Source organism: Falco naumanni, chromosome 6, assembly GCF_017639655.2.
Source record: "Falco naumanni isolate bFalNau1 chromosome 6, bFalNau1.pat, whole genome shotgun sequence".
In the NCBI taxonomy this organism is placed as follows: domain Eukaryota; kingdom Metazoa; phylum Chordata; class Aves; order Falconiformes; family Falconidae; genus Falco; species Falco naumanni.
In genome coordinates this window covers 28,774,278-28,793,224 of record NC_054059.1, presented here as the reverse complement: position 1 = coordinate 28,793,224, position 18,947 = coordinate 28,774,278, and the positions used below count along the sequence as shown (strand labels likewise).

Genomic DNA, 18,947 nt, shown 5'->3' with positions numbered 1-18,947 from the left:
TGGGGCTTGGTACCAGCTCCTCCCAAATTCGAGGGTCTGCAAGAACCAGGAGACCCACTGCTCAGTGAGACCACCAGGCTGCTGCTGCTGCAAGATGTAGGAGACACTGACAGCTATGGGGCAGCCAGGCAGTCCTCCCCATCCCCTGTCCCTCCAGTGCAGCAAGGGCCCTGCTTGGAGAGAAAGCAAGGAGGGGAAACATTTGGAAGATGTGGCCACCGTCTCCTGCCAACAAATGCTTTTCCAGTGCCCTCTTCTGGAAAACTTTTTTTGGCCCAAGCAACTGCTTCATGTAAGGTAGTTCGAGACTGGCAGTGACTTGTAAGGAGCTGCAGGAACTTCTCCCAGCTCTTCAGATCGAGGATCTACTCTGCTCCTGTCACCCGTGGATCTGTGCAGCTCCACACACCCTTCAGAGCAGCTTGGCCAGACCCTCAGGACACTATCCAGAAAACGGGCAGCGAAGGATGTGCCTCCTTGCTCTCTCCTGATGTGCCTGAGGGCCATCCCTGGCTGTCCTCTGGATGAAGACCCAGGTCCAGACCCCTTCCCTCCCCGTACTGGGACACCTTCTGCAAACCTTAAACTCCTCACAGCCTGCCCTTACCACTGGCAGCTCCCAAGGAGCCTCCAGAGACAAAAAATGGGAGTGGGATAAAACATTTTGGTAATCCCATCCTTTTGAGGAGTTGATATAACATTGCTATTAATCACCCAAAACCAGCTAAGAATGCGTCAGTTCCTCCGATAATTACACCCTGTGGTTGTTCTTGCTGCTTTTTTCCCTGGGAGCAGTCCAGCCTTTGCTCCTCAGGCTCAGATATGTCTCCGTGCTGTCGCACATCCATACCTGAGGGGTACCTTCCCACCAGCACCTGCCCTCCTGCCCCAGCCAAGGCTGGTCAACCCAGACCCCAGTGGAGATGGAGCCACGGGCTCTCCTCCAGCCCCAGCCAGAGAAGGTGAAGGGGGAACAACAGCTGGTACTGGGGATGCAGTGGAACACCAGGGCCAGGTGATGGTTGATGACCATCCCCAGCCCTCACCTTTCTGCCAGCTCAGTGAGCAGCTGGCTCCTGCGGTGGTGGCACAGTTGTTCATTTTCCTCTCTGGTCACTTTTCCAACACCCAAATTGTATCTGCTGCCCACAAAGCCAAATCAAGAGGTTTGCAAGCCCCATTATTTGCCCCATTGACTGGCAGAGGAGGTGGTGTGACACCCCTCTGGGTTTTTGAGGAGTTACCTCAGCACAGGCAACACTCGTGCAGCGACAGGAATAGCTGCTGAGGCAAGGTAGCATCCTGGGGACCACCTGGTGTGGGTGCTACATGCTGGGATGGTTTTTCTCACTGCTTGCTTGCTGTTACTTAGAAAACCTTCCCCAGTTTGTGCCCCGGTGTGTGGCCACATGCGCACATGCTAAAAAATCTTTTAGGAGCTTTTGTTCCTTATTTAATTTAATTATTTTAACCAAAACCAGCTCTGTCCCTAGACATTTCTTTCGGCTGTGGCCCAGCTCACCTTTTGTCTCTTATCTGCTTGATCTTGGTGTTTTCCTTCATGTTACTCCTTCAAGGGATTCTTGTGCAGCCCCAGCCTTGGCCGCCCTGCACCCACCAACCCAGCTCTGGCCACCAGGGCCTGGGCTGGGGGGACAAGGATATCCCATTAATCCGCTTCTGCCTGAAATATGGTGGGTTTTCCAGCTGGGCCGTGTGGGAGAGGTGGGAGGAGGGGACCTCTGAGGCCAGTGGGCACAGCCTTTTTGGTACCTCCACGCTTGGACCCTGCAGCAGCCGGTGCCTCCCGTCACCTTTACCCACGTGGGGCCGACGGCTTTGCCCGCGGTGCAGCGCCCACCGGCCAGCTCTGCAGAAGGGCAGGGGTCCACCAAATGTCTCTGCCTTCAGAAAGCCATTAGCTCTGAATGAAAATAGCCACCAGTGTCTCGGAGGTGGGGAGCAGGAGCACCCTGAGCTCTGTCCCACAGCATGGGCTGCAGAAAGGTTTCCTGCCCGTCTTACACACGCCCCAGAGCCAGCTGGGTGTAAAACTCCGCTTCTCAGCCTGGCAGAAGCAGCCTCATCCTCCAGCACTCCCAGTACAGGGGCAGCGCTGGGGCTCAGTCCCCCGGGGCTGCGTCTGCCATGGGGTAAGGCCCGAGATTTTCAAAGTGCCGGTCAGAGACGCCTGTCCCGGCCAGGGCAGGAAGCGCAGGCGTCCCAGGGCTGGAGCAGAAACGTCGTAAAATCCTTTATACCTGCTATATATACCGGTGTCCCTGCTATATATACCTGTATCCTGTACATATACCGGTATCCCTGCTATATATACCTGTATCCTGTACATATACCGGTGTCCCTGCTATATATACCTGTATCCTGTACATATACCGGTGTCCCTGCTATATATACCTGTATCCTGTACATATACCGGTATCCCTGCTATATATACCTGCATCCCTGGGCTTTGTACCTGCTTCCACCTCAGCTCGCATTTTAAACTTTTTAATATAAATTTAACATTTAAATTAAAGGCAGCGCCAGCTGTGCGGCGGGGACAGGTACCGGGTCAGAGCAAAGCCAAGGGGACAAGAGGGTGAGCGCTGGGAGAAGCGCTTCGGGCTCGCCCCGGGCGGGCAGGGACGGGGCAGGCGCCGCACCGCTGCCGCACGGGGCCCACGGGGGCTGCAGGCGGGACGGCTCCGGGGGGACAAGCGCTCCGGGGGGACAAGCGCTCCCGGTGTCACGCCGCCGCCGCCGCCCCGGCTCGGCGCTGCCTTTCTGCGCCCGGTTGGCCCCAGCCCCCCGCCCTCGCGCAGCGCGGGACGCGCCGGGGTAGCGGTAGCGCGCGGCGGGGTGCGTGCACCTGCTGGCAGCGGGCGGGGCCGGGCTCGCGCGCACCACCCCGCAGGGCCGCGTGCCGTGCGGGCCCCGCGCGGGGCGGGGACGGGGACGCGCCGCGGGGGGCGGGCGGCTGCAGGGACCCGGTGGGCGTGGCGGAGGGGCGTGCCGAGCCTTGCGCATGTTCTTCGCCGACGTCACAATAGCTGCTGGCCGAAGCCCCTGCCCGGTCCCAGCCGATCGGGGCTGGTTTGAGCTGGTGCGTTGCCACAGCGACGCCGGCTGCCCTATATATAGGAGCGCCGTGGCCGTGGCGAAGCTTTGTCAGCCGCGGCGTCCCACTCGCTCCGCTAGCCCCTCTCCTCCTCAGGCGGCAGGGCGCCTCCCGCCCGGTTCCTCGCACCGCGCCCGGCTCGCAGGGGGAGGAGGCGGCTCGGAGCGAGGGGACCGGCTGCCGCCGGGGCTTGACAGCAGCTGCCACCGCTGCCTGAGGCGAGGCGAGGTGAGGTGAAGCGAGGCGGGCGGCGCGCCGGGCCGGGCCGCGGCGCGGGCGGAAGGAAGGGGCCGGGGCGCGCGGCGGAAGCCGGCCGGCGCGGGGCCACGTGTCTCCGGGGCCGCTGCCAAAGCGGCGCCGGCTTGTGCCGCTGGGCACGGGGCCTCCCTGCGCAACCGGGGAGCTCCCGGCCCGGGCGGGGTGGGGGCAGAAGGCCGGCCCTGGGCGGCTGCGAGCGGCCCGGCCCGGCTCGCCCGAGGCGGCGGTGCGTCCCGGGAGCAGGGGAGGGGTCGGCCCCGCCGGGCTGTTCGCGGAGTGGGGAGGGAGAGGCAGGTGCGGAGCGGGAGCGCGGCCCGGGGCGCCTCTCCTCGCCCTTGGCTGGGCGGCGGGAGTCCCCGCCACGGCCCCGAGAGCGGCGGGGTAGGCTGCCGGGTGAGGTAGACTTCAATGAAGCCGTTAGCCAGGGGAGAACCGAAACGCCGCCTCGGGAAGCCCCGGTAGCGTGCGGTGGCACAGCCCCAGCCGCCCGGGCCCCGTATGCGTCCGCCGGGAGAAGGGCGGCCCGCCGCTCCTTGCCCCGTAGCGCTCGGCAGCCATCTGCGACCCTGGGGTCAGGAGCGCCTCGGGCAGCCGTTCTGGGCGCAGCTTTGCGGTGAGTGCCGAGCCTACAGGTGTGACTCAGCTGTGCCTAAATACAGCTGCTGAATAAGGGAATGTTCTGGAGAAGAACTTCCAAATGAACCCAAATTGCCGTTCTTCTGGGAAGGTGCAGACCCTTTGCACGCAGTCCAAATAGAGATGTACACAGGGAGGCAGGCTACAGTTCGCATCTATGTGAGCGTGTTCTGTCTGTATTCTGTGTAATTAAGCTGTAGTTAAAATTGTGCAATAAGCTGGGGATGGAAACCTTGCAAGAACTTCATAACAAAGTCTGCTGTGACGGGCAAAAGTAACTCCCCATTTAGAGGTCGATAGGAAAAGTGCAGCTCTGCAGAGAAGAGGGTAAATGAAATTCTTCCTGATGGTATTCAGTTTGCTTAACCCACAGCTAGAATGGTTAAGAGAAGTTAACGAAGTCCCTGAACTGCTTTGTGCAAAACTGCACTGTCTTGTTGAAATTGTCCTGCCATAAGATGCAGCTTCCCGAGAAGTGTTTGGTTTGCTGTTTCTTAAGGTCCTTTCAAAGAGGCTTTTAAGAGAAGACTTTAATCCGGCTTCTGGGAGAATTAACACTGCATGTGAATGAGAGCAAGGGGAAGATGAGGCTTGGTGGATTGCTGGGTTTTATTTCATTAGAGTTAAAGCTTAATCTAGCTTGCATCTCAAATCTAGTTTGTCTCTGACGAGTGAGAAATGATCAAAAGGTGAGGTAGTTCTTGACACTGGCGTTCAGGTCACAGTTCTTGACACAGGTTCAGGTGCCCTGTGTGGCTGAAGGCTGAAATGAAGGTGTATAAAAACTGACTTTGAAAAGTCATTCAGTAGTAAACTTTAATAGATTCTAGTATACGCAGTGTATAGAATGAATGGTTCTGTTGGTCTTCGAACCTCATTAATCTGTAACAGGTATAAAACATGTTATTCTTCATACAGCTTATAGCTAGCCTTTTTGAAAACAGAAGGAACAGTGATGTAACTAGATGATGTTAGTGAACAATTTAAGGGTTTGCATAATCTGCAGTCTGAATCTGTATGACTAGGTTGAGTACAAAAAATGCTGAGAGACGAGAGCTGGACCCGGTTACATGAAACCTTATCTTCCCCATGACTCACTTGCAATGCTGAGGTCTCTAAAAGGTAGCGCATACTTCTGCTTGAATTAACAGCTTAATGGAGTAGACTGTCATTCTCTATTTGGACTACTCACTTTGCCGTGGGCTGCATAGGTCTTGGGTGGCAGGAGAGTGCTTTTGTTCTTTAGTTCTGGTTCTCAAGGGACCTTCTACTTGGCTGGTAGATTTCTGCTAACAATGAAGATTTGTTAGGGACTTCTGTAAAGTCCTGTTACAAAGTGTTAATTGGGATCCATGTTAAGGCTTTGTCTGCAGATCAAATTAACCACTCTTTTCAGTGTGTATCTGCCACTCCTGACAGCTGAGTTTTTCTTTTCATGAAATCTGGAGGTCATGGGTAGAACAGGGAAGCTGTAACCACCAACAGAGCAACTTGGTCTCATGGATGGTTTGTGTATAGTCTGAACTGCAGTGAGAAGCCAGGTATTGAACTGGCTTGGACCTAGTGAGAGTTGTTGCTGAGAAGTCAGTAACATCCTCAGATTTGGTCTGTAGTTACAGGTAAGTCCTTTTCCCAGAAACTGGTGAGCTATGATAGTGCTTAGAAGTTGATTAAAAAAAAACCAAAAGAACCGCCACCACCACAAAACTAACAAGTAAAGTGATAAGTAGATTTAAACTGGCACTAGCCATAATAGTGTAACAGCTTTCATGTGGAGGTGAAGGAAAAGAGAGCAGAAACTTCCAGGGACTTAGACTAAAAGTATCTGACAGTATTATTTTTTTTTCACCTTGAATAGGTTGAGTACATCATACAGTTGCTGAACAGAGAAGAACTTGCCTTCAGACTAGCAAGATTTTGTGGAGTGCCTCCTTGGTTCTAATTAAATCTGAACTGTCACCTAGGTAAGCTCCTAACCTATGCCACTATTGGTGGTCGCTGTAGAAACTGTAAATTGTATGACCACGATGTAGTGGTCATATAACTATGTGAACTTTAGTGACTGCAAACTGTATGGATTTAAATGAAGTAATGAATGGTGGGGTGTGTTTTTTATCAACAGTTTGTACTTAAATCCTTAAACGTAAATCTGAAATCTTGGAAATCATGAATAGCTCCAGCAACGAAGAGATTGAATTCACCTTCCTTGATGAAGGCTTTACTGCCAAGGATATCCTTGACCAAAAAATAAATGAAGTGTCATCTTCTGTAAGTATGATAAAATCACTGCATTTCATGACAGTACAAATTTTTTTTGTATAAATTTATACAAATTTGTTCCATTTGTTATAACTTTGTATAAATTTATACAAGTTGTCTTTGCAGATCTTCTGCAAGGCAATCTCCTCCTCAGATGCTTACCTCTAGGCTTATCCTGTTTGTATCCATTGTTTGTAACTCTAAAATGTGTATTTGTTCTAGGATGATAAAGATGCCTTCTATGTTGCTGACCTCGGGGATGTTGTAAAGAAACACGTGCGATGGCATAAAGCCCTTCCTCGAGTAACCCCCTTCTATGCTGTAAAATGTAACGACAGCAAAGCTGTAGTGAAGACACTTGCTGTTCTCGGCGCAGGATTTGATTGCGCCAGTAAGGTAATATCCTGACTGTGTTCTGATCTGAGACGTTAGTGTTCAGCTTTACAAGGTGTGTTCATGTAAAATTAAGCATTACCAAATGGTGTTGCTTTTTGTTGTGGTGATTAGTTTGATCCATTTAGGAATACCTTTTACAAGTGTAATCTGGTCTTTCTTCAGACGGAAATACAGCTGGTGCAGAGCATTGGTGTACCTCCTGAGCGAATAATATATGCAAATCCCTGCAAACAAGTATCTCAAATCAAACATGCTGCCAGCAGTGGTGTACAGATGATGACATTTGATAGTGAAGTAGAGCTAATGAAAGTTGCAAGGGCCCATCCAAAAGCCAAGTAAGTTATGCTAATTATTCTATAATTCTTGCTTGGGTTCCCAAGTTATGGAAACATCTGCTGTTATCTGAAAGCCATTCTTTCTTAGTTAAGACGGGCTGCAAAATTACGGGAAAATGAACATAATTTAGCCAGCAGAATCTAATCCTGTGTAGCTTTATCCTGTGGCACATTAGGAACAGACAGACAGGAAAGCTTGTATGTTTTAAGCTCAGTTTGATTTTAAGGTCACACCTGCCTGATAATGATGTGTTTTATACTAGAACCTAAACCCTTGTTTTTCCTGTTTCTAGGTTAGTCTTGCGCATTACAACTGATGATTCCAAAGCAGTTTGTCGTCTGAGTGTTAAATTTGGAGCTACACTTAAGACTAGCCGGCTGCTTCTGGAGCGTGCAAAAGAACTTGACCTTGCCATCATTGGAGTTAGGTGAGTTTGGTAATCTCAAAATACAAAATACATTAAATGTTATCATCTTTATAATATTAAATAAGATACCTTTAAATGGTCTACCTGAATAGAGATGCCTTTGCATGTGGAGACTTAAGTTCGGTATAAACTTCTCAAATAACTTGCCAAATAGCAACTGATACAGTGTTTCTCTTCGTAGTTTCCATGTTGGAAGTGGATGTACAGACCCAGAGACCTTTGTCCAAGCAATTTCTGATGCCCGTTGCGTGTTTGATATGGGAGTAAGTCTAGTTCTACTTTCTCTGGAATTACTGCTCAACTGTTGTGGCAAAACAATCATGTATACAACTGTTAGGGGGTTGAAATTAGTTACTTTAGCTAGCTTTTAAGTTGGAGTTCGAGGTCATGATAGCTTGCATTGATCAGTTCTGCAAAGTTCATCTACAGATGCACTGAAATCAGCAGCTCCAAATCAAGTGGCTATTATTTGAAAATGACGAGTTAGCTCTGTTCCAGTTATTAGTGAAATTACTTTATTGGTTTAGCATAGAAAGTAATGTAAACTAAGAACTGCTTTCTTGACAGTGTTGCTGTTAATCTCATTTTAGGCTGAACTTGGCTTCAGTATGTATCTGCTTGATATTGGTGGTGGCTTCCCTGGCTCTGAAGATGTCAAGCTTAAATTTGAAGAGGTATAGCTTTGCTAAGACCTTGTCAAGTTGTGGAGTCTTTTGTTGATCTGGATTAAACAAAACCTACTTGTATGCAGACACACAAGAAGATTTGTCTGCTTGGTCAGAAATTCAATTCAGAGGAAAAGAGGAATTAACCTGAAAACTGGAAATTGGGTGAACCCATTAGATACATAACTAAATGTCTGCATAAACATGCAGAGATATCAGATTTGTAAAGCAGGTTTTAATTGCAGGCTTGATTCTTACTGGCATAGTCTGAAGTTCAGCATCAACTGGAAGAAGTCTATCTAGATTGGCAGTGCTCCCAAATAGGCTGAAAAGGTAGCCCTGAACCCATATTTTCCTGGGTGGCAGCAAACCAGACCTAGTTTAGATCTGATCTAGTTTAGAACTAGCTTTTGGATCATTTTTTAATTGATCAGTGCTCTTCTGTCTATTTTCACACAGAAGCAGTTCTGCTTTCAGAAGAGACGAAATGGCTAGGTATTTAGCAGGACTTCCACTTAGACCAGTGCTATCAGAGCACCTGCCAGTCTAATGTACTGTGGTGGTAAATGATGTTAGGTATTTACACAAGGAGACAGCAAATAAGTTACATAGAGTTAATTTTCTGCTAATAATATGGGCTGACGTTTTCTCCCCTGTAGTACCTCTTAATGAGGGCTGGCTTTTCACGATGCAGTATTGGCTCACATGAAGTGTCAAGAGCAAATGATGTCATTGGGCTTTGTGGCATAACACAGTAATGCTGTGGTTGGCAGCAGCTTAATAATCACGGATAACATCAGAACTTGGAAAGAAGTTTCACGAAGGCAGCTGAATTTCAGGGGTGATGACAAAGCCTTCCATATTAAGATCCTGTGAGATGACTTCTCTAGGATGCAGTATGCTGGGCAATACTGAGTGATGGGCAGAACTACAAGTGGACTAGAAATCAAAACTGAGGTGTAGGTACTTGCAGGGCATTAGTACTGGTTTAACGATGCTAGGAGGGGTGATTTCCTTTACGCTCAAACATGAGCTGTTTGGTCACTTAAGTGGCAAGTGATGCCTGCTTTCGGTGCTTTGTACAAACTTAATAGCAAACAAAACTTTGAATGGGAAAATAAAGCAAAAGCAATCAATGCAGGTTACAGTATGCTAATAGCTATTGCATAATTGACCAGTATGTCATTGTGAGCATGAAAGTCTGACTTCATCTCAGACTTCTAAAATAGCACCTGAGTAACTGCTGAAGTTTAATATTGGCAATTGATTCTTACCTAGATCACAAGTGTAATCAATCCAGCACTGGATAAATATTTCCCTTTGGATTCTGGAATAAATATTATTGCAGAGCCAGGAAGATACTATGTTGCATCGGCATTCACGCTGGCAGTCAACATCATTGCCAAAAAAATTGTATTAAAGGAGCAAACAGGTTCTGATGGTATGTCAATCTAGACCTAATCTTGCTTCTAGCCAACTGTGAGGTTCTTGCCAAGCATTCTCTTACTTGTATCTCAACTTCTTCCAGATGAAGATGATGCAAATGACAAAACTCTTATGTATTATGTGAATGATGGAGTCTATGGATCATTCAACTGCATCTTGTATGATCATGCGCATGTTAAACCCGTTCTGCAGAAGGTATGCTCGTCCGGAAGCATCGCGCCAGTCATGTAACTGTTGTAGGAGAATCCTAGCCACAGCAGTCACTTCTCAGTTCATTGCTCCTTTCACGTTGCCAGAACTTGGCATTTGACTTAATGAAGCATGCAGTGGACATAATTCAAAGCCAAGGGTGGAGAAGGATGTGCAAGCAGCTCTTCCTCCTCTTCTATGTGAAGTGGAATGTTGTACTAATTATGATATTACTTCTGGAAGCTTTGTTTTGATAGACTAATTATACTCAACTCTCTTCCTCAGCGGCCTAAGCCAGATGACAGCTGCTATTCCTGCAGCATATGGGGACCAACATGTGACGGCCTAGATCGTATTGTTGAGCGTTTTAATATGCCAGAATTGCAGGTCGGTGACTGGATCCTGTTTGAAAACATGGGTGCCTATACTGTTGCAGCAGCTTCTACCTTCAATGGATTCCAGAGGCCAACAATACACTATGTGATGTCAAGACCAGCATGGTTAGTAACAGAGTATCTTGATCCATCAGTGCTTTTGATGCAGATGACTAGTGAATAGCTCATGTCAGTTGGTTGCCCCTTAACAAATAGGGCCATAGTTTTGGTGCCATAGCTCTTGTAAAACCTCCCTCCTTGTGGTGTGGAAGAAAGCAATCCTCTGAAGGTTTTTCCTGTGTGTTTAGAACAATGCTGACACTACTAATTACTCTTCTCTCTGATGTACTCATTTCCAGGAGAGGTGCTTTTTAAGGGGTGATGTTAGGAGTCTTGTCATTAACCTGGGCTCCTAGCTGTTTTTTCACTCTTGCACGACACATAAATCATTACAGATTCTTTACAGTTAGCTTCTGTGACCAATAAATAGAGACTAGTCAGTCACAGTTCCAATAGTACACTGTCTTCTAAATTGATAGCTTGCTAAATCCTGACTGCAGGACACAGGAACATTCAATAATGGTGTTTCACAACATGATCTGTCTGTTTATTTGAGAGCTGTTCCTTGGTTTAGGTTGAGCTCTGGCTCATTGCTCAGTGCAGAGTGCTAGATCTTCATGGGAAGTTATTAAACAGGTAAGCAAAGAAAGCAGGACTGCCTCTTGGGTGCAAGGATACTGTGAAACCGCACCTTAAACAATGGTTTAATGTTGTAACCTGGATCTTGCTCTGTGCAAGACGGGTTAATGGATTGCATTTTCAGTAAAAGTGGGGTTTCTTGTAAGAGCCCTTACCTCTGTCTCGCTAAACTGGCAGAAAGCATCTGGGCAGGAGTATTACCGTAAAGCATGATTAACTTTCCCCTCCATTTTCAGTAAATTTGAAAGCAACTAAATAGCAATAACTGCTGTAGAAGAGGAAGCTTCCTCCATCCTTCTACTAGCCTTGCCTCTATAAGCAAGGCTTGTATTGCTTCTTTCCTTAAGGAAACATCTTGTCAATTGAAGCATTTCTCAAACCAAATGAAGCTTTTAGACTTCCCTTAAAACCCCAGACTTGTGTCTAATTGAACTAGAAGTGGCTCTGCAGGAGAATAGCTTTTTCATTATAGCACTGGGTTTCTGTTAAAATAAAATGTAGAACTTGGTCTGAGGCATGCTGAGCTTAATTATGCAGACATAACCATCGTCTAAGGCTACGGCCCTCTTTCAACCCTACATGACCACCTGTGTTTTCTGCTTTGGCAAGAAGATTGTGTGATACAAACTGGCCCTTAATGAGGGAGGAGGGGGCATGTATCAAGTTATGGTGCTGGTCTTTCTAGCAGAGACAAAAGCTCTTTGGAATGTATTCTCCATGTATAAAGGTGTAAACGAAATTTGTGGCTAGATAGCTGGAAGGTATGGAACAAGATGACTATGCATGTCTAAGTAAAAGCTAGTTGTATATAGCGAGCCACGTAGTAGCACAACTTCTCACCTTGTGTTATAGTATAAGATAACTAAGTCCAAAATTACAGTCAACTGAAGTTCTTCTGAGCTTTTCTTGCAGTACGAGACCTATTTGAGTGTGGAAGGAGTTGCATGGCTCTCACTGGTCAGCTACTTTACATTCTTAGTCTGTCATGCATACTTCTATTTGATTCAAGTTACTCAGGAATGTGAGGCTGTGGGATAAGGGATAACGACATAGGTCTGAAATTCTGAACTATTGAGCACAAAGTCACTAAATCATGTGGTATACAGATGTAGCTACAGATATTTAGGTGCACCTTTGCAGATCTGGATCCTAACCAGAAATGGCAAAAACAACTTGATATTGCTGTTTGCCTTAAAGCAGAGACAGCCATAAGTGACCTGCATGGACTCTGTTTTGATTTCCTCCCAGTAATATTGTCTGGATTGCAGATCATGAGTAAAGAGTTAATTTCATGCTCCCTGGCAGTAAAAAAAAAAAAAAAAAGCCAAAAAACCCCCAAACCCACCACCAACAAAAGAAAGTACTTTGCTCACTTTTTTGGCACGTCATTGTGAAACACTTCTTGACCATTATTTTTTTTCTTTCCAGGCAACTAATGCAGCAGATCAAGGAGCAAGGGTTCCTAGCTGAAGTGGAAGAGCAGGATGTTGCTAGTCTGCCGTTCTCTTGTGCCTGGGAAAGTGGAATTGAATATCCAGCGACTTGTGCTTCGGCTAGTATTAATGTATAGGTAATACTTGGTAATTTACTGCGAGGTTAGTCATTGAATTTAGGGCATTTGGGGGACCATTAACTTAATTCTTGCTAGAATTTTAAAGTGGTTTTTTTAAAGTTTAGGTTTGGCATAAACACAACAAAAATGACTAGGAGATGGGTCACAATTATCTGTGTTCCTATGGAAACTATTTGAATATTGTTTTATATGGATTTTTATTCCCTTTTCATGTATGCTACTAAAGACTGACCCTCAACTGTCAAACAAGTATTTGTAGCTTGTGTATGGCAGAATGGGCTGAGCTTAGTGTCTTGTGACCTACCTGTTTTAAAATAAAGTATATTGAAATAACTGGTCCTGTGTTTGGTTAAGCTGTAGAAAATTAATCTGTTGTGGATGGCTCTTACAGCATGTATGAAGACAGACCCAGATGCTGTGAGCCCAGAGCTTTATTAATGAATAACACTTGCCATCTCCTCCCCTACCCTTGCCCTTTGAACTTGCTGAAGTGAAGGACCACCTTAATGGGTAGGGAAACTGTCTTTTTTTGTGTCATTAGAAGAAATTGACTGTCAACAAATTGAATTTTGGTGACATCACATTTGTCTCTCACTGTTGAACGCTGGCTTAACATAGTCGCATAATGTACATGTGGCTGACTAATAAGCGATGACTACTCTTTTACTGTTGTTGCCTAGGGCTTCAGTATAAAATGGATGATAAGAGATGGGACTCGACATCCTTTGTGCGTTCAGTTCTGTTAGAAGCTCTTAGTTAATGTCATGAAAATACATGCTACCTTGTTAAACTTCTAACTTTGGATTAAATGTGGTAGATGACAGTAGTAACTACTAGGAGCTAGTAACAGGGTGTGTTGATAAAATTGTTGAGTCTGCTTACTGCAGTAGAGTATTCTGACTTCTGTTTAACCTGATGCTAGTTTGCTGCCACTTGTTGCATGAAAATTGCAAAATGTTTCTGGCAAGTTTATTGGTCCCAGACCTGGATCTGTTTTGTTTGCCAGAAGGTCCTGGACTGCAGGCATCCCTTAGCAAATGTAAAGAGGGAGAACCTTAGTTTATTGAGAAAGTGTAAAGCTTAAGCTTGGAGTAAGTGTTAAAGTTGAAGGGTCATCCAGAGGGTAGCATTGCTGATAGAAACGATGGCTGTTGCAAGACGAGAAATAAAGCTGTTTTCCTACAAAGTGTGAGAGCATATTCAACCTCTGTTCGGTGCTTTCAGGTGAGACTACATTCTTCACTAGCTGAACTAGTAGGGTATACAAAAGCGATGGTACCTCATTCCTGCTTATTGAAGCATTCAAAGCAATTTATTTTTTAAATTTATTTGCTTTACTCCTAGCTTCAGGCTTGTGATTGAAATGGCACTTGTGTTTATTCTCGTGCATATAATAGCAGTTGTTTGGCTACTGAACTGCGCTGGTGTGGACTTCAGTACATACACATAATAGAATGATAGCTTTGATCTCAAAGAATCTCCCAGCATCCAAACCAGGCTTTCTTTTAGCTTCTCCAAATTCATGTGGAAACTCAATGATTCTTGGCATGAAAGCAAAAGTGATAAATGGTAACCAAATGTTAATACTGTAACAATTTCACATCTAATTCTTGCCCTTTGAGAGCTAAGTGCATTTGAATGGTGGGGGGAAAAAACCTTAACGGGTATGCAGAAAAAGGGCTCTTGGAAAGCCTGTAGTTGTTTAAAGGAGATGTATCTACTTTTTAAACCTGCCTGTTGGAAGGCTGTGGATGGTTGAGCCAGAAGGGGGTACAGTAGTAGCGTGACCCAAGTTGCTAGTGCAAGTATCACGCAAGTGTGCTGGTAGGCAAGTGGCACAGTCTGGCTGCTTTTGCTCAGAGCTGGCAGAGACTATCTCCAGCAGGTAGTTTGATGGCAATTGCTTCTGGCAGCTAATTAGTAAGCTTCCCTGAGAAGAGTTTGGTAGGCTGCCAATTAGTTTCTTGATCTGTGTTTAATGTGATTGTTTTAGTTACTTCATTGGGGTTTTTCTAAAAAAAAAAACACCACCAACAACAAAAAAAAGAAAAAAAACCCAAAGCCAACAGCCCAAACTTTTTCTTAGAGTCCAGGACAGTGGCAACACTTAAACACATTTTGATTAACTACAGATGTTCCCTGAAGGAGATGTGGCTGACCTCGGCTCTGTACCTTCCTTTTCTATGACGGGTATGTCACAGTCTTAGCTGGTGCTCTAAGCTATGTCTAAGCAGTTCTTTTTAGGTGCTTTATACTCTCCTAATCTTGAACATCTTGTGTTTAAAAAACAAAAAAACCACACCCAAAACCAACACAATCCCTCAGCAGAACCAAAAAATAACCAAAACCCCAAGCCAAACAAACAAAGCGGGGAGAAAAAAAAAAACCAAACCCAAACCAGAAAACAAATGGGTTTTATTAGCTGACTTCTAGTACCTGTGGCAATAATAAATCTTTACAGAAATGGTGGTGTGTTTTTAAGCAAGGCCCATTTCTCATTTAAAGTTTGGGGTGTTCTGAGCTTTGGAATATTAGAGAGAGATATATATCCTTTATCTCATACCTTCTATAGAATCTTAGTGGTCCATTTCCACTTTTTAAATTGATTTTAAAACACCTTAAGTGACAGGAATCTCAGTCATATGCTGCCTGGGGGGCTTCCCTACCATCCAAAATAGGGAGGTATGTTTCCCAGTGTAGTCTGGAGCACCATGTGGAACAGCAAAGATGTAACAAATTAAGCAGTGAACTGCTGTGGTTTAGTTTGACCTCCTTTCCCCAAGTCTTGGGCTATCAAAGCCTTTGCTCTGTTGTGCTGTGTTTATTGATCAAATCCAGTTGTTCTAACTGTACATCTTATTTATTCTTCCCTGGAGCAAGCTTGTCTGATACAGGAGGGAGAGAGCAACTGCATCTTTCTTACATAATTAGCTCAACAAATATCAAAGTTGGAGCCAAGAACAGCCTGTGCCTTTCAGCTTGCTTCTTGCTAACTGTGCTCCAGATGGTGCTGCGTCTGTCTCACTGCAGACTGCTGGCTTGTTTGCAGTGACTGTGGTGTTCCTGCTCCCAGTATCCCTTGGTAGTCTCTCCCCTTGCTGGCACTGGTGATGGTGGCGTCTGTTCTCTTGGGATCACTCTCAGAAAAAGAGTAGTATCTGAGGCAAATACCAAGACATGTCCCTGACATGAGAACATGGTATGTCATCACCCCATTCCTCTTTGAGTGGTGAAGCCATTTGAGATCTGAAACAAGTCTGAGACCTTCTGTAAGTCCACTTACAGCTATAGATGGCCTGTAGTAGAGTTCATCTGACATCATTTGGTGCAAATGTGGTATCATATACCAAAAAAAAGTTGAGAAATGCTGGTCCTCTGAAATGATATCAGATGGAAAATCAAAGGTGGGAATGTTTTAAGGAGGGAGTGGAGCATGCTGAAGTAGAAGGAGTAGACTGAAAAAAGAAGGATGGGACGAGGGGGGAAGTTGCTGATGGCAGTGTACCATCAGGCAGATTTCCCTTGGGTTACTGCATGAGCGTTTAACTCACAATTTAATTTTTAAGCTGCTAACTTGTAGGCTACAACACAGACAGGCCTTGCAGACAAACTGTCAGTGCATGAGTCCCCTTGGCAGAGGCCTTGTTTGCACCAGGAGGCTAACCCAGAGCTGGGAGTGGCACGGAGCAGGAACCCCACAGCTCCACTGGCAGGAGCAAGGCTTTAGCTAGGAGCAAACCTGGAGCTGAAGGGAGAGCTCCTGTCACAGACCTCACCCTTAGCAAGTACTATTATTTAAACAGATCTTTTATAGCTAAACACAGTACCAATTTGCAGTGAGACTGAAATGGAAAGTTTTCTTCCCATATCAAACCTAACCCTCTTCCACATAAAAAAAAAAAAGTCATTATCCACAGCAATGGATACACAACAGCTGAGATGAGTGTATTATTTGATTGTAAAAAAGTAAAAGGTCATTAATCATTGCAATATTAATTTTTTTTCATTCTCTCTTGAAGTAGGCACTGATCAGTACCAAAAGAAGTGAGAATAATTTGCTTTAGAAAAGTGTCCCTGGTTTTGACATGTATCACCTTGTCTTTTTTTATGGTTTGAAGGCAGTTGGTATCTCAGTGGGTATGGTCTAGTTTCAATGCCCGTGTCACAAATGCCTCCAATTGCAATTTGTCTTTAGCTAGTTAAAACACTGTATTTTACTATCCTGAAAATACATCGACAACAGGGAGCATATATGGGGCTGGGACTTATATTCTGGCAGGCTTTGTTATTGCTTTTCAGAGCAGCTGAACCACAGCGGTGGCACTTTTGGAAAGCTGATGATGAATGCTCGGAGCGGTGCAGCCACCAAGACATTGCCCTTTGCAGTGCGAGTCTGTGGGCTAATGCAAATGTGAGAACTTTGGGCATGGACAACAGTGGCCCCTTGAATTCCCTCCGTTTATGTAAGGAGAGGCCACCCAAGTCACAGGCAAATGCTTGAGCACTGGCAAGGGAAGGGAGCTCCCTCGGGGGAGCACACTGCACTCCTGCGTATGTCCGTGTTGTCTTGCATGTATCAATACACTCCAACTGGTATTAGACCCGTATCTGCATGTGTTTCTTGACACTTACACTACAGCAACAGTTTTCCTCAGTGTGGTCTTTGCGTAAAGACAAAACCATTAGCACGCTGAAGCCACCCCCCCCCCTCCCTAATTTTGGGAAGCTGGTCCCAGTCTTGCCCACAGTATTCCCACAAAAAAGAAGTGCCTTCCAGTTATACTCTCTTCATGCTCAGAGTGCTTTGCAAAGGACTAACTGGCTCACCCTGCTTTTGTGGTATGGAGCCAACTGCCGTGTTCCAGTCTGGAAAGCAGTCAAGGGACAGCAAGGCTGTGCAGTAATTCAGGGAAGGAGGCAAAGGCAGAGACACTTTCAAACTGGTGATGTTAAGAGACCAGTGCTCCCAGCTGGGTTGCTACCAACACCTTACCGTTGCTGGAGGAGGGCAGGGCTGGTCTATGACCCTCGGGAGCGCAGCAAGCACCACACACTGGCTGAGAAAGGGCGCTTGTAGCAGCGCAGTGTGAAGGGTTCCTGCAGTGCTTGGCAGTCACAGGTACTGCTCCCAAGGTCCTGCACATGGGTTGGGGCAGCCCCCAGTATCAGTACAGGTTGGGCAGAGGTTGGGTTGAGAGCAGCCCTGAGGAGAGACTTGGGGGTATTCATGGACAAGAAGCTCAACATGACCCATCGATGTGCTGTATCCTGGGCTGCAGAAGAAGCAGCATGGGCAGCGGGTCAAGGGAGATGATTCTGCCCCTCTGCTCTCGTGAGACCCCCCCCTGCAGCGCTGCATCCAGCTCCAGGGCCCTCAATATAAGAAGGACATGGAACTGCTGGAACAAGTCCAGAGGAGGGCCACGAAGATGATCAGAGGGCTGGAGCACCTCTTCTATGAAGACAGGCTGAGAGTTGAGGTTGTTCAGCCTGGAGAAGAGAAGGCTCCAGGGGAGGTGTTACATCCTTTCTTGTAGGATAGCTGGAGAGGGACTTCTTACAAGGGCATGTAGTGGTAGGAAAAGGGTGAGTGGCTATAAACTGAAAGAGGGTACATTTAGACGGGATATAAGGAAGGTATTTTTTATGATGAGGGTGGTGAGGCACCAGCACAGGTTGCCCAGAGGAGCTGTGGCTGCCCCATCCCTGGAAGTGTCCAAGGCCAGGCTGGATGGGGCTCTGAGCAGCCTGGTCTGGCAGAAGGTGTCCCTGCCCATGGGGTGTGGGTGAGCGGGAGTGTGTGTGTTTGACTAGGTGATCTTTAAGGTCCCTTCCAACCCAGCCCATTCTATGCTCCTATGATTCTGTAAGAGCAAGATACTAGCGCTAGGTTGGTACTTTTGCAAGGCATGGCACTGCAATGCTTGAACAGGGTAACGTGGATGAAGTTTTCAGTAAGGTAACAGCAGTGCTGCGCAAGAAGAAAATCATCTATCGTGTTGCTAGAAAAAAAATCCTCTCAAGAACTGTTACTTGCTGTTAACTCCAGTTCAGCAGCAGCAGCAGCATTTTGCTGTTACAGCTCCATAAATGCTCCTCAGCAACAATTGTCCTGCAGTCAGAACTCACATTAGACCATTAAAGTGTCTGACCCAAGTGAAAAGCGAAAGAAGGTCCAACTGCCCAGGGGACTGCTGATTCGGGAGAGGGAAATTCCTCCTGCGCCCTGCCAGGACGGCTTGCCAAGCTCCCCGGGAGGTGGGTGCTACAGGGCTGTCTGCTGTGCCCCGTGTTTCATCCCCCTGCGGGCTGACGATGCCCGACTGCGAGCAGGGGGAGGGTGTTCCTCCGAGCCGGGCCAAGGGAGATCCTCTTGCAGATAAACGTGTGGTGACTAATTAGCCAAGCAAAAGCCCGCAAGATGGAGCTCGGCTCAAAAAAAAGCAGAAAAAAACCCCCTGTCTGTCAGAGCCGGGAAGTCGGGAAAGAGAAATGGAACTTTTCCAAATGAATCCCAAACTGGTGTTAGACCGCAGCACGAGTGAGATGTTACTAGAGAGATCAACTGCAA

General features: G+C 46.7%; 1 protein-coding gene across 3 annotated transcripts; it reads left to right on the top strand.

The window, feature by feature from the left end:
• Positions 1-3,011: 3,011 nt before the first annotated feature.
• On the top strand, positions 3,012-12,709 carry ODC1 (ornithine decarboxylase 1). Of its 3 annotated transcripts, none has more exons than XM_040598442.1 (12): positions 3,012-3,103; positions 5,871-5,976; positions 6,135-6,280; positions 6,494-6,667; positions 6,830-7,002; positions 7,296-7,430; positions 7,612-7,693; positions 8,021-8,104; positions 9,374-9,536; positions 9,624-9,736; positions 10,016-10,230; positions 12,232-12,709. In XM_040598442.1, the coding sequence occupies exons 3-12, from the start codon at positions 6,179-6,181 to the stop codon at positions 12,371-12,373; spliced, it is 1,383 nt and encodes a 460-aa protein (XP_040454376.1). In that variant the 5' UTR covers positions 3,012-3,103; positions 5,871-5,976; positions 6,135-6,178; the 3' UTR covers positions 12,374-12,709. The 3 variants fall into 3 exon arrangements, with proteins under 3 accessions (XP_040454376.1, XP_040454374.1, XP_040454375.1); XM_040598440.1 differs by lacking the exon at positions 3,012-3,103 and adding an exon at positions 3,116-3,346; XM_040598441.1 differs by lacking the exon at positions 3,012-3,103 and adding an exon at positions 3,952-5,134.
• The last annotated feature ends 6,238 nt before the right edge of the window (positions 12,710-18,947 follow it).

What these genes read in the sequence shown, in the direction of transcription:
- ODC1 (XM_040598442.1), top strand. Translation starts at nt 6,179, where the DNA reads ATGAATAGCTCCAGCAACGAAGAGATTGAATTCACCTTCCTTGATGAA. An exon ending in AGGGCCCATCCAAAAGCCAA is followed by an intron (nt 7,003 to 7,295) that starts GTAAGTTATGCT and finishes TCCTGTTTCTAG; the next exon opens with GTTAGTCTTGCGCATTACAA. An exon ending in GTTGCGTGTTTGATATGGGA is followed by an intron (nt 7,694 to 8,020) that starts GTAAGTCTAGTT and finishes ATCTCATTTTAG; the next exon opens with GCTGAACTTGGCTTCAGTAT.